At 43.6% G+C, this 20,527-nt stretch overlaps 2 protein-coding genes across 2 annotated transcripts in view; one reads left to right on the top strand and one right to left on the bottom strand.

Annotated features, from left to right (window-relative positions):
• Positions 1–3,016, top strand: part of XRCC6 (X-ray repair cross complementing 6) — a 57,290-nt gene extending 54,274 nt beyond the window's left edge. The window contains exons 12-13 of the mRNA XM_063427412.1: positions 1,152–1,265; positions 2,379–3,016. Coding sequence (XP_063283482.1) covers positions 1,152–1,265; positions 2,379–2,581 — 317 coding nt within the window. The 3' untranslated portion in view covers positions 2,582–3,016. The remainder of the gene's footprint in view (positions 1–1,151; positions 1,266–2,378) is intronic.
• Positions 3,017–12,630: 9,614 nt separating this feature from the next.
• SNU13 (small nuclear ribonucleoprotein 13) lies at positions 12,631–15,842 on the bottom strand. The gene is made up of 3 exons (XM_063427411.1): positions 15,717–15,842; positions 13,828–13,948; positions 12,631–13,207 (listed from the first exon to the last, which is right to left on the bottom strand). The coding sequence occupies exons 1-3, from the start codon at positions 15,717–15,719 to the stop codon at positions 12,945–12,947; spliced, it is 387 nt and encodes a 128-aa protein (XP_063283481.1). The 5' UTR covers positions 15,720–15,842; the 3' UTR covers positions 12,631–12,944.
• Between the last annotated feature and the right edge of the window lie 4,685 nt (positions 15,843–20,527).

Raw genomic sequence — 20,527 nt, 5'->3', positions numbered from 1 at the left:
GATGAGTTGTGGTGAGGGCCTTTTACACCCTCTTATAGGCACACTACATTAGCATAATCTACTATTGTATAGTTATTATTATTTTATTATTTATATAGCGCCAGCAACATTCCGCAGCGCTGTACAATGGGTGGACTAACAGACACGTAATTGTAACCAGACAAATGGACATACAGTAACAGAGGGGTTGAGGGCCATGCTCAATGAGCTTACATGCTAGTTCAATAACAAACAAGATTACACCAGTAGGGTGATAGAATTACAAAATTATATTAAAAATTCATGTAACTTCATTTTTTTTTAGTCATCTAGACCAATGTTTCCCAACCCAGTCCTCAAGGCACACCTACCAGTCCAGGATTTAAGGATTACCCAGTTTTGTCTAAGGTGTTTTTAGAAAAAAAAAAAAGAAAAAACACCTTAGACAAAACTGGCTAATCCTTAAATCCTGGACTAGTAGGTGTGCCTTGAGGACTGGGTTGGGAAACACTGATCTAGACTGTAAAAACAAAACAAAACAAAAAAAAAAACACCAAAGCAGACCCAAATAAATTTACACGTATAATCTTCTAACCGCCTAATTTACGAAGTACACCGATCACTCATGTAGGAGCAGTATGCTTCTCATGAATACAAGCAAAGGTGATGTCAGTATCCTTTCATCAGATCAGCTTAGATACCTGGGAGTTCACATGTAATGTCTACTATAAGTTGTAGAATGTCCGAACAAAGAGCAGAAAATGTGTTGGATGTCTCCGAGGAAGCTGTGTAATGAGTTTGGAGGACTTCCTGGTTTGCAAGGTTGGTAGCATGCATTCTGCTTCATCTAGGGTTTTTGGAGTATGAATGTAAGACCCAATTTTTCCTTCTAAGAGACTTTTCAACGAGCTCCTGCTGTTTAAAAATTTACGTTTTCGGGCCTATGTAGAAATGTATTGAAAAGGGACTGGTACTGGGTTATTCACTAAAGTGATAATGATCAAGAATTTATTGTGAATTTCATATTTGAGGCTGTTAAAGTAAAACTGTAAAAAGTCTGCTTTGCTTCCAGTTTGGTTACTTAGATTTGAAATTGAGTTTGATTTTCAATTCTCACTTTTCAGTTACATAGCTTGTTTTTTTTATCTGAATATATATCTTTGTTTATCTAGTGCCAAAGGTGGCAATGATTGATAATCGTGTGGGCTCTCTGGTGGATGAATTTAAGGAAATGGTTTACCCTGCAGGGTACAACCCAGAGGGCAAACCTGTAAAAAGAAAACAAGGTATGTATGATATGCATCACTCACAATGGCATTCATTTTTTGTGATGGAGATAATATATCTCCAATTTTTTTTTTTTTTTTTTACAAAAAAACATGAGTGGTCCTATTTCAGTATATGTATATATCTGTGTTTATATGTATGTCTTTTTGTGTGTGTGTGTATATATATATATATATATATATATATATATATATATATATATATATACTCTCAATAACTCTTACACTGGAATAGAGTACAGGCACTCAGAGTAATTTCTTCTGGAAGGCAGTCTTTATTTGGAAATTGAAAATATAACGTTTTGGCTCCTCTGTGAGAATTTATTTCCTAATTCAAAATCAAGACTGCCTTTCCAGAAAAAAATTACCTGATGTGCCTGGACATTCTGTCCTCTCATCCATTGGATACTTGGGGAACTGCACTCGCTGTTTGGAGGAACCTGATAAAAAGTAATCCACCCTTAGTGTGTGCACTTCTCTCTACCTGGTTACCAACGCTGTTAAACTGTCCACGACTATTCAATAAAGTGTGATTTGTCAGGAATTCAAAGTGACTCAAATTTTAGGGCACAATAGCCAAGTGGAAAAATTTAGATATATTTGTCACTTTGGTCTATGATTTGAATTCCCAAGTATTCATACTTCAGTGAGCACCTCTGTATAATTTTCCTGAAATCTCACATCTTGCTTCCCATTTATCTAAAGCAGGCCCCAGCCAGGATTAATGCTCAAAGGAACACTACAGCTTAAGGAATATAAACATGTAATAAAAAAAAGTAAAGTTTTTCTTACCTTTTTCCGTGGCCGAGGCTCCCTTGGTGCTTCTTACTTTTTCCCGCAACATCATTAAGGAGTTAGTGAGGACCCGTTGTGCAGAGAGTGCCACGCGTACATTCTAGCTTCCACGTAGGAAGGATTAAATCGGTGCGTTCTGCATCCATTTGCTGTCTGTGTAACAGGCACTGGATGTGTATTTAACCTTGCAATGTAGACAAAAAAAAAACTGCAATGTTTTTAAACTGCCTTGATGCTTAGCCAGAGCATTACTGACATTAGGTAGTCATCGTTAGGGAATCTGATTATCAAAAACTGTTTATGTTCTTATCTTTACAGGTGATGGAGATGGCCCTGGTGAGAAAAGAGCCAAAGCAGACATTTCAGTCTCTGAAGAAGAACTGAGGAACTTTGTAAAGAATGGGACACTAGGGAAGCTGACTGTGCCTGTGTTAAAAGAGGCATGCCGAATGTATGGGCTGAAGGGTGCAAAGAAACAGGAGTTGGTTGATGCCCTTGTAGGTCACTTCAAAAAGAACTAGTCACCTTGTTCAGTCAGTGAGAGATAATCTTGTATAAGCATATGCGGATTCAAATAGCCTTCTGTTATAATTACTTTGATCATCCAACTCTTTACCATTATTGGAGTTTAAAAAAAGATCACATTTCCTACATACTGGAAGCTATCAGTATGTGGATGAGCAGGTCTTATGAACTCTGCTTGCTATGGAAGTAAGAATTCTTGCTAGCCATGTCATTAAAAGTTTGATTGTCAGTGTGCCATGCTTTTTTTTGTAAATTAAAAATTGCATTTTAGGTTTGCCTTTCTACCCAGTTATTAAAATGTAATTTTCTGTGCTACTTTCCTTCCACGTATGTGAAAAAGATGCCAGTATATAATTTTGGAACAGTGGCAATTGAGAATTTGGTAATTTATGTCTTGTACCACTACTTTATGTGCGGGTATATGGTGGTTCTTTTTTTTTTTTTTTTTATTCTTTATTTTTTTTGTGCACAAAATGAACAAGTAGCCTTGGCGCGCCACAACAGCGACGCCTGGATGAATTGGCAGACATTTGCTTTACAATGTGTGGCATTAGTTAGTCTGGCACATTTTTTGTTATTTATCAAAGATTAACAGTGTAGTTTACATTAAAAGAGAAGTAATAAACAGAGAACAAAAAACAGCTAGGCTAGACACAATAAGCTTTTGTCAGTAAATAATGAAACAGGCTAGGCTAGCTGACAGTGTAATTGATGGGCTATTTTGGGTTTCTGCTAGTATACCTATAATAGAGGACAAAACAAATATTGCTACAAAATTATTATAAAACTTTCAGTGGTTGATATGCACTCACATATTCCAGAAAGGTTAAGCGTATTATGGGTGCCTCCCCTCGATGGAAATGTTTTTTTCTTTTTTCTTTTCTTTTAATTTTCCCTCCTCAAGTGGTAGCCAATAGGGGATCCAGGTCAGCCAGAAGATCCAAAAAACAGCAACCAAAAGGAATACTCCAAAGGCAATTTATTCACTTACAAAGGTTTAAGAGGGTGTACAAAATAAAAATCATAAAAACAATATAAGTAAAAGATGCTAGCTGACAGCATGTGAATGATTAGCCAAGGTGAGTATTTCAAGATGTGTATGCATATTAAATAGCTTAAAGTCTCGCTTTGTTAAGTATCAAGCATAACAGGCAAATAAAACATAGTGAGAAGTACCGTTTGGGGGCAGTGTTATGTGTGCTGTAACCGGCAAGTCTAGTAGGGAGGTAAACAAGAATACCATTATGTGGGCGTCCAACTATGTCGGTACATACACTAAGTAAGCCCCGTTCTATCTGCCGGCAAAGGGACCGGTAAAATAAAATATTAACGTCAGCCGATACCCAGGGACGGGAGGCCGTTAGCAGGGAACTGTGTAGTTATGGCAATGATAGGGAGATACACCTATATACAAGCAGGTTGATCTGGTATTATAGAATAAATTGTGGCAAATGATGCTGAGGCTATAATAAGGGGCAAGATATTCCAACAGTTAAGAGTTTTTACGCTTAAGGAGGGTCATGTGTCTGGGAAGCAGTCTGTCTCAGCCCATGCCGGTTCGTGGTAAGTGGTCAGCATGGGTGAGTTTGCAAAAGGTCAGCACAAAGTCCCGCTGTGAAGGTCTTATTGGTAGCACCTCTCTCCCAATAGTCCATGCTTTCTTTCCTTTGGGCTGTGAGGGGGACCTCCGCATGTGTGTCCAGCGGGTGTGGTGCTGTGCTGTCTCCCGGTCAGTGTTGTGGCCCGCTCTGCGCCGTGTTGCCGGGCGGATCCATGCCGTTACCATTTTTATTGCCCTCTTGAAGACCTGTCTCCGGGTGTGAAGCTTAGTCCACAGACTGGCACATAGCCTGTCATAGAACTCTCCTGTGCATTTGGGAGGCTTGTTGAGTGTGCGGTTCTTTATAGACTGTGTCTGTGCTGCCATCATGTTTGGGCCTGGGCTGCTTCGGCTCGCTTGAGGTCTTGTCTCCTGTGCTGGTCGTGGCATGGGGGTGATCGTCCCCAGCGAGGACCGGGATGACCCCCGCCGGTCCAGATGGGGGGGGTGGTTAGAGGTGAGTACGGTGAGGTTGTCATCTGCAAGGTTACCAACCAGGAGAGCGGCCGCCTGTCCCTGGCTCGATTGCAGTTAGGCCTCAAGCTGGAATCGTGGGGACCCGGTGAGTTGTGGGTACATGTGTGGTATCAAAACGTTTTCCTGGGTCTCCCCCACTCTGTAGTCACCTTCCCAGCGGTGTGTGTGCAGTGATTCAGGGTATATCCCCCGTTTTTGTGGCTGATTTGCAGGAGCTATCGTGTAGCACGTCCACCCTGCCAGGCTCCGCCCCTCCATGGTGGATTCTTTTTGTAGTGCTATTTCCAGAAATTTGTATCCACTAGTAAAGGATTTGCTTTTTCCCATGTAGTCCCAACGTGGCTGCAACTGTATCTTATCCATGAGCTCAGACTTTAAAATAAACATTTCCAGGAGCAGTTAAAAACAAAACTAATTAGAATGAAACATATACCTTTTTATGTACGATTGTTTCATGGTAAACAATAGTGCTTATGCGTTCATATATTAGCAGCAATATCAAATAGTTACAGCAATGAAATGGTAGCATTCAAGCCATCATTTCACTGTGCTAGTCATGGTATCTTTAATAGAAGAAAATGCAAAGATAACCAACCACAAGTGCATTTATTAAAAAAAAAGCTAGATAGGGTTACAGTAGAAATTTCTCTATCGTTCTAAAACTACTAATTTTTATACTCCAAAGAAACATTTCATTTAAGCAAGTTAGCGTGTAGTCCAGGAATAGGCAGCCTTTGGCCCTCTAGATGTGGACCACATCTCCCTTGATGCTTTGCCAGTATTAGGTCTGTTAGAGCATTAGGGAGATGTAGGTCACACCTGTGCTGTAGTGGTCTTTCACTGTTCATTAATTTCAAAATGAAACCTCTCGTGTGACTCATTTTGTTAATGTTTTGAAATAAACATTTTGTATATGCTTCTATTTTATATGGAGCGCTGTAGAGGTGGATCTAATGTTTGAGCCATGGAACACCATGCAAAAAAAAAAGCGGTGTCATACACCTTGCTCTCCCTTTAAAAAAAAAAAAAGTGTTGCTCTTCAACCTGCCATGTATGTTTACTTCTGCTGGGAGCAATAAGTGAGTGTATGCAAATTTATTGCTGAAGGCAGATGACAAAGTCCACATATTTGTGTATCCTGACGTGAAGCATGTTGAATGATGGAGTCGAATTTACTAGTAAATAAAAATGACAAAGATTTGCAATTGTGTATAACTGTGTAATCACACAGTAGCTTAGTGACTATAGTGTCCCTTTAGCCCCTTAAGGACTGAGCCAAATGTACACATGATCAAAACAAAACCTGGAATTTCACTATGTCTATTCAACCCTATTTCACCTCTTGCTATATAATAAATGTGGGTGCACTTAATAGCATTTTATTCAGGGCAAATAGGGCTGTCATTTAACATATTTAGCTATGAAACAAATATGAATAAAATATAAAAGGGGAAAAAATACGTTATTTTTTTAGTTCTACATGACATTTTAACTGAATGTCATACCGTTTGCTTTTACTGCAATAAAATACACATTTGTATTCAGCAATGTCTCATGTGTAAAGGTTTTATGGTGTTTTGTGACATTACAGGGTCAAATCTAGCACGTTAAATTTTTTCACATTGAAATTCGCTGGATTGATTCCGTTGCCTTTGAGACCCTTTGCAACAGTAGACAACCCAAGGTATTGCAAATGGGGTATTTCCAGTCTTTTTCAGTAGCCAATTGGCCACAAACACTAGCCAAAGTTAGTGTTTGTGTGTGGAAAAAATGCAAAAAACTAATTTGAATGTCAATTTTGGCCAGTGTTCGTGACTAAGTGGCTTCTAAAAAAAGACTGGACATACCCCATTTGCAACACTTTGGGTTGTCTACTATTCAAATGGTATGCCATCATGGGGGTAATTTTTATTCCTGGGCCACCACACTGTCTAAAAGGCAACGTAACCAATCTGGCGAATTTCAATGTGAAAAGAACTGAAACACAAGCCTTATATTTGACTAACGTTTGAAAACACCTTAAAACCTGTACATGAGGGGTACTGTTATACTCAGGAGACTTCGCTGAACACAAATATTAGTGTTTCAAAATAGTAAAACATAATTATAGACAGTGTAAGTGCCATTTGTGTGTGAAAAATGCAAAATATTTTCACTGACAATTTTAATGTTTTGAAACACTGTTCAGTGAATTCTTCAGAGTAAGACAGTATTCCCCATGTACAGGTTTTATGGTGTCTTAAAGTTACAGGGTTAAATATAGTGCTAGCAAATTAAATTCCATGGACTTTTGGCCTGGGCTGTCAGGCAAGTCCTACAAGTTGTAATTAATATGACCAAATATGATCCAAGTATATATTTAATTGAACATTTTTTACATTTTACAGGCAGCAGGGGGACTGTCATTGCTGGCACCGCTGTGGACAGCTATTCCGTCCAAGTCCCCCCCATTGCAACGGCCAGCTGGGTATCGCCAGCGAGCAAGTACATAGGACGGCGGGCATGTACTATGCCACCCGCTGGTGTTTAGAGCCAGATCCCCAAGGATGGCATAGCACATCTGCCGTCCTTAAAGCGGCACTGTCATGCCGAATTCCGTTTTTTTTTTAACCCCCCTCCCGCCTCAACTACATCCAATCGACCCCCTAGTCATCCCCAAATGCCCCTATGTCCCCCACATTACCTATTTTTTATTCTTTATTTTCTGCCCGATCTTTATTCAGGGCGCCGCCATCTTTGTGTGGGTAGGTGAAGTCCCTATGGGACACGTCATCTACCCACACTACACAGACTGTGAGATTCCCGCACATGCCCAGTGAAACACCTGGACATGCGAACGGGAATTTCACCTATTCATTCATTCATCAGACAGACGAATGAATGAATAGAAAAAATCAGACGAACAAACTAACACTGTGTATCAGTGTTAGTTTGTTCGTTCGGTTTATTACAAGGAGGGAGCTACCGGCGTGCAGCTCCCTCCTTGTAATATGTAACTATAGAAGCGGCAGGGAGCAGAGCTCCCCACCACTTCATAAGCCCCCCAGGTCCCCCCCCTCACTCTATGGGGGTCAATATGACCCCCATAATAGCACAAGGGAGATTAAAATCTCCCCAATGCCCCTACTCGCTATATCGCGAGTAGGGGCATGTCCACTAAACAGTGAGCAGCCTGTGGCTGCTCACTGTAAAAAAAAAAAAAAAAAAAAAAAAAAAGGGTAATAAGGGGGGGACGGGGGGCCTACTGTCCTCCCCCGCCGGCCCCCACCCCTGGACGGCGGGTGGGGGCCATAATGGGAATGAGGGGGGACCTACTGTCCTCCCCTCAGGCCCCCACCCCTGGGCGGCGGGTGGGGGCCATAATAGTAATAAGGGGGGGGACCTACTGTCCTCCAGCCCCCGGCCCCCACCCCTGGGCGGCGGGTGGGGGCCCTAATGGAAAAAAGGGGGGGGGGGGACCTACTGTCCTCCCCCCCGGCCCCCACCCCTGGGCGGCGGGTGGGGGCCATAATAGTAATAAGGGGGGGGACCTACTGTCCTCCAGCCCCCGGCCCCCACCCCTGGGCGGCGGGTGGGGGCCCTAATGGAAAAAAGGGGGGGGGACCTACTGTCCTCCCCCCGGCCCCCACCCCTGGGCGGCGGGTGGGGGCCATAATAGTAATAAGGGGGGGGGGATCTACTGTCCTTACCCCCCCCCCGGCCCCCACCCCTGGGCGGCGGGTGGGGGCCATAACGATAATGGGGGGGGACCTACTGTCCTCCCCCCGCCCCCACCCCTGGGCGGCGGGTGGGGGCACTAAGTAAATTCCCCCCCCCCCCATCAAGGTGACTAGGGGTGCCCAAGCCCCTAGTCACCCACCCCCCACCCAAATAAAAAATGCCCCTACCTACCCCCCTCACCCTAAAAAATAGTGAGGGGGGAATAAAATTGCTAACCTGTAAAGTAAAATTAAACTTACCATTCGACGTCTTCTTTTTTCTAAAATCTTCATTTTTCAGCCCCAAAAAAGGCCAAATAAAAAACCATCATAGCCGTCGAACTAAAAATAAAATAAAAAACCCGAGCGCAAAAAAAAAACCCGACGAAAAAGAAAAAACCCGAGCGCACAAAAAAATAATCCATCTTCACCCATGGAGGGCTCCGCGCAGACTGAGCTCCGCAGGGCGGGGCAAGGCTTATAAAGCCTTGCCCCGCCCTGCAATTAGCCTAAGAACACTCTGATTGGTGGGTTTAAGCCAATCAGAGTGCTCTTTGTCATTTTACAAGCGTGGGAAAGTTATTTGGAATTTTCCCACGCTTGTAAAATGTCACAGAGCACTGTGATTGGATGGCTTGAAATCCATCCAATCACAGTGCTCTGTGTCATTTTACAAGCGTGGGAAAGTTCTTTGGAATTTTCCCACGCTTGTAAAATGACACAGAGCACTGTGATTGGATGGATTTCAAGCCATCCAATCACAGTGCTCTGTGTCATTTTACAAGCGTGGGAAAGTTCTTTGGAATTTTCCCACGCTTGTAAAATGACACAGAGCACTGTGATTGGATGGATTTCAAGCCATCCAATCACAGTGCTCTGTGTCATTTTACAAGCGTGGGAAAGTTCTTTGGAATTTTCCCACGCTTGTAAAATGACACAGAGCACTGTGATTGGATGGATTTCAAGCCATCCAATCACAGTGCTCTGTGTCATTTTACAAGCGTGGGAAAGTTCTTTGGAATTTTCCCACGCTTGTAAAATGACACAGAGCACTGTGATTGGATGGCTTTCAAGCCATCCAATCACAGTGCTCTGTGTCATTTTACAAGCGTGGGAAAATTCCAAAGAACTTTCCCACGCTTGTAAAATGACAGAGCACTCTGATTGGCTTAAACCCACCAATCAGAGTGTTCTTAGGCTAATTGCAGGGCGGGGCAAGGCTTTATAAGCCTTGCCCCGCCCTGCGGAGCTCAGTCTGCGCGGAGCCCTCCATGGGTGAAGATGGATTATTTTTTTGTGCGCTCGGGTTTTTTCTTTTCGTCGGGTTTTTTTTTTTGCGCTCGGGTTTTTTATTTTATTTTTAGTTCGACGGCTATGATGGTTTTTTATTTGGCCTTTTTTGGGGCTGAAAAATGAAGATTTTAGAAAAAAGAAGACGTCGAATGGTAAGTTTAATTTTACTTTACAGGTTAGCAATTTTATTCCCCCCTCACTATTTTTTATGGTGAGGGGGGTAGGTAGGGGCATTTTTTATTTGGGTGGGGGGTGGGTGACTAGGGGCTTGGGCACCCCTAGTCACCTTGATGGGGGGGGGGGGGGGAATTTACTTAGTGCCCCCACCCGCCGCCCAGGGGTGGGGGCGGGGGGAGGACAGTAGGTCCCCCCCCCATTATCGTTATGGCCCCCACCCGCCGCCCAGGGGTGGGGGCCGGGGGGGGGGGAGGACAGTAGATCCCCCCCCCTTATTACTATTATGGCCCCCACCCGCCGCCCAGGGGTGGGGGCCGGGGGGGAGGACAGTAGGTCCCCCCCCCCTTTTTTCCATTAGGGCCCCCACCCGCCGCCCAGGGGTGGGGGCCGGGGGCTGGAGGACAGTAGGTCCCCCCCCCTTATTACTATTATGGCCCCCACCCGCCGCCCAGGGGTGGGGGCCGGGGGGGGAGGACAGTAGGTCCCCCCCCCCCTATTACTATTATGGCCCCCACCCGCCGCCCAGGGGTGGGGGCCGGGGGGTGGAGGACAGTAGGTCCCCCCCCCTTATTACTATTATGGCCCCCACCCGCCGCCCAGGGGTGGGGGCCGGGGGGGTGGACAGTAGGTCCCCCCCCCCCCCTTTATTACTATTATGGCCCCCACCCGCCGGCCAGGGGTGGGGGCCGGGGGGGGAGGACAGTAGGTCCCCCCCCCCCCTACTACTATTATGGCCCCCACCCGCCGCCCAGGGGTGGGGGCCGGGGGGGAGGACAGTAGGTCCCCCCCCCTTATTACTATTATGGCCCCCACCCGCCGCCCAGGGGTGGGGGCCGGGGGGGAGGACAGTAGGTCCACCCCCCCTTTATTACTATTATGGCCCCCACCCGCCGGCCAGGGGTGGGGGCCGGGGGGGGGGACAGTAGGTCCCCCCCCCTACTACTATTATGGCCCCCACCCGCCGCCCAGGGGTGGGGGCCGGGGGGGAGGACAGTAGGTCCCCCCCCCTCATTATCTTTATGGCCCCCACCCACCGCTCAGGGGTGGGGGCGGGGGGGGGGGGGGACAATAGGTCTCCCTCCCTTATTTTACTTTACGGCCCCCACCCGTCATTTAGGGGTGGGGGGCAATATTTTTTTTATTTTTTTTCTACAGTGAGCAGCCACAGGCTGCTCACTGCTTACTAGACATGCCCCTACTCGCGGTATAGCGAGTAGGGGCATATTATTTACTAATACCAAGTCATTTTTACTTGGTGTTAGTAAATTTGGCTGAAAGACCAATTCAGGTCTTTCAGCCTTTTAGTAGATAGCTCCCTGATACCGTGGGAATTAGGGAGTTATCTACTAAGCGGCTGCAAGATGCAGCCACAGCAATGAATAGCATCGGAGTTTCATTCATTTGAATGAAATTCCGATCCGAACAAAGTACCGAATTGCATCCTAACACCAATGGAGAAACTCTTCTCATTCTGTTAGGATGCAATTCGGCAGTTTTGCCGGCGTTCTGTCTAAGTGACAGGACGTTCGGCAATACTGACAGGAAGCATTGTGGGAACTGGGAGGAAAGCTAGGGATCATGGGAAAATTGCTCTGACCAGCGGAAATGAAGCACACTTTGCTCCTCCGCTGGTCAGAGCTGGTCAAGCGGAGGAATCCCATAAGACAAAGAGTCCCTACTTTGTCTTATGGTTTTAAAGAAAACTAAAGAAGACAGGAAGAAAAGAATAACAGATCCTGAGAGAGGGGGAGAAGAGGAAGAGATTGAGGAAAGGTAAGTTCGGCATGACAGTGCCGCTTTAAGGGGTTAAAGGGAAACTATTGTGCCAGGAAAACAAACTAATTTTCTTGGCACAATAGCTTCCCCTCGTGTCAAGCACCCCCCTAACAGGGGGGGGGGCAGCGGCATTATTATGCTCTCCTGTGGGGATGGTGTTAAAGGCACACTCCAGGCACCCAGACCACTTCTGCCCATTGAAGTCCGCAAGTGTAATTATTGCAGTTTTTTTTATAAACTGCAACTCCACCTCTAGTGGCTGTCTATTAGACAGCCACTAGAGGTCACTTTCTGGTCTATAGCACAGGAAACCTGTGCTAGAGCGTCGCTGGACGTCTTCACGCTGTGTGAGGACCTCCAGCGTCGCTCATTTCCCCATAGGAAGCATTGAAAATATTTTTCAATGCTTTCCTAAGGGGTGCGCTAATGCGCATTAGGTCTCCTCGGCCGGTGGGCGGGATCAGTCTCGCCCACCGGCCGACGCAATGCAGAGGAGGAGCGGCGCGGAGGAGGAGACAGCGACGAGGGACATCGTCGCTGCCTCAGGTAAGTGACTGAAGGGGTTTTCACCTCTTCAGTAACCAGGGATTGGGGGTGGGAGAGGGACCCTCCAGTGCCAGGAAAACAGATTGTTTTCCTGGCACTGGAGATTCCTTTTAAAACCTGCTATTACCTTTGCAGGGTTAAGGATGCTGGGACACTGCACCCAGACCACCTCAGTGAGCTGAAGTGGTCTGGGTGCATATAATGTCCCTTTAACAACTACAGCACTAAACATGTATTTGTTAAACACATTTCTATAAAACCTACACATCTGATAAATGTAAGTTTGGAGATTAGTCATTTGTGCTACTTTATGAAATTTCAGTAAACACATTCTGTAATGATTACAAGCATTAACATGTTTTTCCACCTTCTCTTTAAACCACCAATATGTTTATTAAATTGACTGCACAAATGGCTGCAGCAGAATAACAGTACTCTGCACTCCAAGCATCTGCTTTAGTAAAATCAACTTGAAAAATTCCAGTTACTGGTTTTTGTTTTTATTAAAAATACATATAATACAAGCCAGTGTAATGAAAAAAGACTGACATTTTTAAATTGTAGATTTTTCAGGAGTTTTACTGTAAAACATTAAGACAACTGAAATTTGGAAAAAAAAAAAAAAACATCAACCAATGTTTTAAGACAGTTTGCCTCTTGGATAACAAATGTAAAGAAATCTGCATGATGTTCATATTTTGGTTCTATGAACAGTTAGCTATGGTTATTTGTAAATCTGTTATATGGATGAAAAATTAAATCTTAGGCCAGTATTCTGGAGGCGCATGTGTATTACACCAGCAGTCTCTCAATAGCCTGCTGGACAGACTGGATCTGAGGCTTCAGCTGTGATCCCTCCTTGATGGTCACTGAACAAGCAATTACAGGTCTTGATACGCCACATGCTCTTCCCAATGCTTGCTTGGAGCGCACAAAGACATATGGAACATTCTTATCTTCACACAACAGGGGGAGATGTAGGATGATCTCCAGAGGTTCTGCATCAGCTGACATAACTATAAACTCTGCAATACCTCTGTTAAGAGTCTTTGTGGCTGTGTAAAGACAAAGAAAGTCAGGTGTATTTAGTTCAACTGCAAGGAACACATAGAACCACGTACAACTATTAAAAATACAAAACACATACAGAACTGAAGTGCAATATAGTGGTTATGGTGGCAGAAGCTCCCTTCCCCATATAGTCTGTTTGAGAAATTGCATGGGTCTGCTGTCACTTCTACAAAAAGCCAGAAATTATCTGTATTGAGCCAAGCTCAGCAGGACTCCGCTCATCAGCAGAGAGTGATGACATACTCCGCAAACAAGCTTGAACTGCACAGCAGGATTTATATTATGAGAGTCTACATAAAGTCAAATGCAGGCCCCAGGTAGGTTGCCAAGAGTGAAAACACCAGCATCTACTTTACTAGCCAAGCCACCTCATTTGTGCCAACCCTATAGCAGAAAGATGGCAACATGATATTGTGTTGGAGCTAAAGACTTCCGCAAAACAAAAAAAAAATATATATATATACACACACACACACACACATATATATATATATCACTGCAAAACTTCACACAAAAGGTGCATTTTTACCCTTATAATGCTTTCTGTATTATGCAATCCCAAGAGAAGCATATTTTGATATACACATTTCATAGAACAACTTACCTTCATTAGCTCCCTTACGAAGCTGCTTATAATTAGCAGACTGCTGCACAAGGTCCAGTATAGTCTTGGTAAGCTGAGCATCAGCTAGTGGGTAGGCCTTAGGATTCACTTCTGGTTCAGTCTAAAATACAAATTGGCATACATGAGAATGTAGTATTTTCCATATTAATTCAAAAAAGCCAAATAATTAAAGAAACACAAACATGCATCCCTATTATTATCATTTATATAGCGCCAGATTCCGTAGTGCTTTACAATATTATGAGAGGGGATTTAACTATAAATAGGACAATTACAAATAAACTTACAGGAACAATAGGTTGAAGAGGACCCTGCTCAATCGAGCTTACATTCTATAGGACCCTGACCCTATAGTGTTAAAACCACCTTCTAGCTCCCTCCATATATTAAAGTCATACCTTTATTTCTTTCTGCTGCAGGCAATGCTCATGATCTGCCTTCTTCGCAGACATAAGTGATGATCTGAGCCAATCACAATGATTTACCATAGGAAAGCACTGGGTTGGCTTAGCTTGTCAAGGATGCAGATCAGTGGAAGAGCCAGCACAAGCCAAACAAAACATCTCTATGAGGAAAGCACAGTGTCTCCATGCAGACTGAGTGGCCAGTGGTGGTATCCCTAGGCTGAAATGTAAATACTGCCTTTTCTCTGAAAAAAGCCCCAGGTAATGATGCTACTCACCAGAACTAATGCAATAAGCTGCAGTAGTTATAATGTCTATAGTGTATAGTCTATCCTCAAAATGTTGAGCCTGGCACCATATCATTATACCAATATCTGCAGTTAGATGCTTGAATCAGGAAGCCACTTATCAAGCTTAGTCTCATTTTTTCCTCAATCAATTCATAGTTCATAGCATATGTTTTCTTCAATGATAAGTACTGGAAACAAAGGGAGCCGAGCTTATCCAGTTCTAAGCTTCTAACACATGGTTTAATGCAAAACCTCAAGAGGTGTTGCTTTATCCAAACTATATTTTGCAGTGCAACTGTCTCAGGTAGTCGATTAGCACTTTTCCATGGGACACAGGAGATGGCCTGATTTGAAGGGAGATGTACTAAGCAAGGATCTCTGGAATTCCTTAATAATTTGATATGTGATTAAACAACAAATGGAATTAACTTCCACATTCTCCCCACACCTCCCAATCCTTTGCAATAAGGTCGCCAATATTTACCCATTGTCTCACAAGTTCGTTTTACTTTCATGCTCTGGTCATAGACGTCATAAAATTACCAAAGTGTATCACTATGGAAGTCTATGAAACAGTGCTACACTCCTAACCCGTGTACTATTGGGTTTTATCTGCTCAAATATCAATTTTCCTAGTATTTTTTAGTTTTACAAAATTACCAAGGAAATAAGTCATAAGCTTTTTTTTTTTTTAACATGTATCATTGGGGAAAGCCTTCTATATGCAGACTTTTCAAAAGTCTGGAATGTAGTACGCAAATTATACCTAAAAGAAATACAAAAAAATACACCCAAACACGGATTTACCGAGCTCCAGGACTCTCAGAGCACGTTATAGGAGACAATACAGAATGCAATGAAAGGGTTCGCATTTTGTAGCCTGAGCCCACGTGTGAAGTTGCCGCACGGTGACCAGGGAACTCTATTAGTACCATCCCGGATATGCCGGCATGGGGAGCAGCACGTGGAGTGGCTGATCCATTTAGTGATAAAATATCTAAAGCTACACTAACCAGCCGGGTACAGACACCGAGCACGGTAATCGCGATACAGGGCCCATATTAACAGACTGTGAGGCCGCCCGTGTTAGGAGCACACTAACCCCCCCAAGACTGTGGCAGAGCCATGGCTGCTGGTATCCAGGCCGCCATGACACCCTGCCCGGAGCACTCACCATGGCTGCAGCTAGTTCGGTCGGTGTGCGGTCCTCTCTGCCCGGAAGCTTCACGGAGGACAAGAAAATGAAGCCTGAATGAGCGAGCTGTTCGACAACGTGTTGGGAACTTCCGCCGAGGGAAACAGGAAGCCCCGCCTTTTGTGCGGCTCAGCCAACGTACTGGGCGAGAGGTATCACGTGGGAGTAAAGCAAGGAGAAAGTGGGACACGTGACGTTGCGGGCATGCGGCTGGAACGATGCGCTGCTCTCACGGGTGGCATTTTGGCGCGCACTCCTTAGGCCAGCTGCATTGTGGGAAATCTAGCCCACAGCTGGAGTTTAGCAGCTGATTATTCTATGACCACTAAAATAATATGTAAATAAAGCCACACTACAGTCACCCAGACGACTTCAGCTCAATGAAGTGGTCTGGGTGCCAGTTCCCCCAGGTTTTAACCCTTCACATGTTTACATTGCAGGGTTAATCCAGCCTCTAGTGGCTGTCTTCCTGATAGCCGCTAGAGGTGCTTCTGCGACGTTGGATGCAAATTTGCATCCAGCACGCAGAACATGCATAGGAAAGCATTGAGAAATACTTTACTATGGACTGTTAGAATGCGCACGCAGCTCTTGCCGCGCATGTGCATTCCGCTCCACTCAGTAGCTGACGACGGGGAGGAGAGGTCACCAGCGCCAAGGGAGCCCGGCGCTGGATTAAGTTAAGCTGCTAAAGCGCCACAGGAGGGGGACCCTGAGAGTAAGGGTCCCCCAAGGATGACATAGTGTTTTTCTTGACACTATAGTGATCCTTTAAAAAAAAAAAAAAAAAATGTAATTGTAGAAACAACAACAAAAAAAGTACAACATAATAAAATTTTTAGTGCAAAGTGAACCAGAAAAGCATTAAACCAACAAAATAAAATGACTTATGCCCAAATAGTTTAACCCCTTAAGGACACAAGCAATTTTTGCTGTTTGTGTTTATATAAAGTAGATATCACAGGCTATTTACCTAAGGTTATTCTGACACTTTTTACGTAGCCATTTCATCGCCAATCTCTGCTAAATATTGGAGTAAAATTGTGTTTTTCTCTATTTTGGCATATACACATATAACAAGGTTTTTGTAATGTGTATTTCGTAAAGCTGGTGTGTGCTATCCCTGTACAGAACCCCATATTGTGTTCAGCTACATCTGCTGAGTATAACGATACCCCCATTGTATGCCTTTGGCACTATCTGTGAAGCTACAATGCCATATAAGAGACAAGGCTATTACAGTTTCTATAGTTAGAATTTTCATAGATGGATTTGATGGGCTTATGTCTCATTTTGTTACATTATAACAGTGTGACTGTTCAAATAACCCCACAAAGGGCTTCGATTTTAGAAAGCAGACACTTCAGGATATCTTATATGGCATATATATTGTGCCTTAACTTGTCACCATTTTGTCACCAATTTATGTCAATGTTTGTGGTGAGGAAAAAAAAATTCAAATTTTAACATAGATGTTGCATTTTTGCTGGGTATTTCTTACACTTGATATATGCCTAGTGGTGTATTTTGGATTGGTGTTGCCCTAGGCATCGCGGAACTCGGCCACCCCCTAATTTAAATTTCCCCAACCCCTCCCTGCCAAGGCTACACCTCTTCCTGTTAAAGACTAACACACATTTTGACTGACAGACACACACTCACGGACAAGCACACACTCTTAGATACACTGACATACACACACTCACTGATTTGACATAATCTGGCAGACACACACAATCATTCAGACACGCACTGAAAGATGCACACACACATTGACAGACACGAACAATCACTCAGACACACAAATTGACTGACAGATACACACATAAATATTCACTCAGTATATATATATATATACACATACACACATTTACACATACACTATGTGTATTTAAATATTAATATATATATATATATATTAATATCAAATTACATGTAGACTGATACTGATTAAATATATATATAATTATTGTTATATATATATTTATATATAATATAAAAAATATATATGTAAATACGTAAAAAAAATAAAATTAAAAAAATATTTAAAAATAAATAATTAAAAAATATATAGATGTGTGTTATTTCGTTCTAACTGTATTGTGATATTAATATATATATATATATATCAAAATACACATAGAACAAAATAATATATATATCATAATATATATATCTATATACATAAATATATACGTATATATCACTATATATACCTATATATAAATACAAATATTTAAAAAAAATTATATATATATATACGTATATATACACATATGTATATATATACATATATTAATTCTACACATATATTTATGTAATAATTTTACATAATTAGGTATCCTAATTAATTACAATTAGCGGGACCTGCCTGACAACCCATGCCGAAAGTATAGGGAATTTAATTTGCTAGCACTATATTTAACCCTATAACTTTCAAAGACACCATAAAACCTGTACATGGGGGGTACTGTTTTACTCGTGAGACTTTGCTGAACACAAATATTAGTGTTTCAAAACAGTAAAATGTATTACAACGATGATATCGCCAGTAAAAGTGACGTTTTCTGCATTTTTCACGCACAAACAGCACTTACACGGACGATATTATTGCTGCAATACTTTTTACTGTTTTGAAATACAAATATTTGTGTTGAGCGAAGTCTCCCGAGTACAACAGTACCCCACATGTACAGGTTTTATGGTGTTTTCAAAAGTTACAGCGTCAAATATAAGGCTTGTGTTTCATTTTTTTCACATTAAAATTCGCCAGATTGCTTACGTTGCCTTTGTGACCCTATGGTAGCCCAAGAATGAAAATTACCCCTATGATGGCATACCATTTGCAATAGTAGACAACCCAAGGTATTGCAAATGGGGTTTGTCCAGACATTTTTAGTAGCCACTTAGTCACAAACACTGGCCAAAATTGGCGTTTTTTGCATTTTTCACACACAAACAAATACTAACGCTAACTTTGGCCAGTGTTTGTGACCAAATGGCTACTAAAAAAGACTGGACATACCCCATTTGCAATACCTTGGGTTGTCTACTATTGCAAATGGTATGCCATTATGGGTGTAAATTTAATTCCTGGGCTACTATACAGTCTCAAAGGCAACGTAACCAATCTGACGAATTTCAAATGTAACTTCCCAAAACACCATAAAACCTGTACATAGGGGGTACTGTTTTACACGTGAGACATCGCTGAATACAAATATGTGTATTTTTTTTTTTGTGAATTACATTTTATTCAGGTTTTCAAGAGTATACATTCGAACAATAATAAAAGTAGATGTCTCAGAGGTGGTTCGGTGAAACACGCAGGTTTCCAGTAAATGGCACGTACAAGTTATCAGGTATAGTTTTAGCGAATCTTAAGTATCGGTACAGCAATGCAGGGAAACGCACAGGTTTCCAGTTCGAAGCATGTAAAGTTAAGCCTTTGATGGCATACCTGTGGTCCGCTGTATCCTGGTCCGGCTGCGTGGCCCTCAAGTTCGCCCGGGTGGGGTGGGGTGGGGGGAGGGGAGATGAGAAAACAAGGGGGGGGGGGGAATCTTCAGCGTTTGGGGAAGCGTCATCCCTGCCCAATGGGTCTGTGTGGCCCCTCGTCCCCGTCAGGGCTAAGACTATCGCGTTAGTCTCTGTCTGTGGTGGCTCCGTGTACGACGTGCGCTATCTTTGTGGTCATTCCCTGTCACCTTTACCCCTCGTCTCGGGCTATGTGTCCACTGATGTCTACTCAGTCTGTGATAAGTGTCTGGAAGTCGGGTTTCGTCGTAGTCAGTATCCAGTGTGTCCAGGTCGTCATATACGACTGTTCTCTCCCCTCTGCGTGTGAGATAAGTTCCTCTAGCGCCCTGAGCTCTTCCATGCGTTTAAACCAGGCAGACACAGGTGGTGGGGTTTTTTGTTTCCAGTATAAGGGAATTAGGCTCTTAGCTGTGTTTAATATCCTGATCGTTAGGGATTTTTTATAAGATGAGCTACGGGCGGAGGTGTGGTGTAGGAGGAAGGCTGCTGGGTCTAGTTGGGGTGGAGTATCAGAAAATTTCGTGATGATCGTGTGGATCGCTGCCCAGTAGGGTTGTATCAAGGGGCATGTCCACCAGATATGAAGGAGAGTGCCTAGAGCTTTCTCACATCTCCAACAGTTGTTGGTGGCGGTTGGGTCGTAGGAATGGGTGGCCAGTGGCGTGCGGTACCAGCGGGATAGTACCTTATAGGCCGTTTCTTGTATGCCACTTGATGTAGCACAGTGAAGGGAAAGGGTACAGATCCCATTTCCCATTTACTCATGAAGCTCGGTGGGGGAAGTCTCCTTGCGTCCATGAGGAGGCTATATAGTGTGGACAGCCCCCTGGCCAGTGGGCTTGGGTCGTGGCAGAGCCTTTCAAAGTCTGTGAGTGGCCTGTGTGCGTGAACGTCCCTGGTGATTATTAGTAGGTAGGCTAATAGTTGTTTGTATCTGAACTGCATCATGAACGTTGGTCTCTCCACGGGCAACAGGGACTCAAGAGTCCGTATCGTGCCGTTGGCGGTAGCGTGGCAGAGTCTAGGTAGCAAGTTTCCTAACATTTGTTGAAACGGGCCTGCGTCTAGTCCGGGTGGGAAGGCGTCATTATGTGTCAGGGGGAGGAGTGGGGAAATGGGTGTGGTGAGGGAGGAGGGTGTCCCCACTTTATGCCAAACCCTTAAGGTCGCTCTAATTAGTGGGTGTGGGTTAGCCAGCTGTCTGCCCTGGTGGTGGTCTAGCCACGGTAAGAGCCCTATCGGTCTGGTTA

Source organism: Pelobates fuscus, chromosome 7 (genome assembly GCF_036172605.1).
Source record: "Pelobates fuscus isolate aPelFus1 chromosome 7, aPelFus1.pri, whole genome shotgun sequence".
NCBI classification, from domain to species: Eukaryota; Metazoa; Chordata; class Amphibia; order Anura; family Pelobatidae; genus Pelobates; species Pelobates fuscus.
This window is presented reverse-complemented; position numbering and strand designations above follow the sequence as displayed.

Coding starts and splice junctions, on each gene's coding strand:
- SNU13 (XM_063427411.1), bottom strand. Junction 13,208..13,827: donor TCGTAAGGGAGCTAATGAAG/GTAAGTTGTTCT, acceptor GTCTTTACACAG/CCACAAAGACTCTTAACAGA.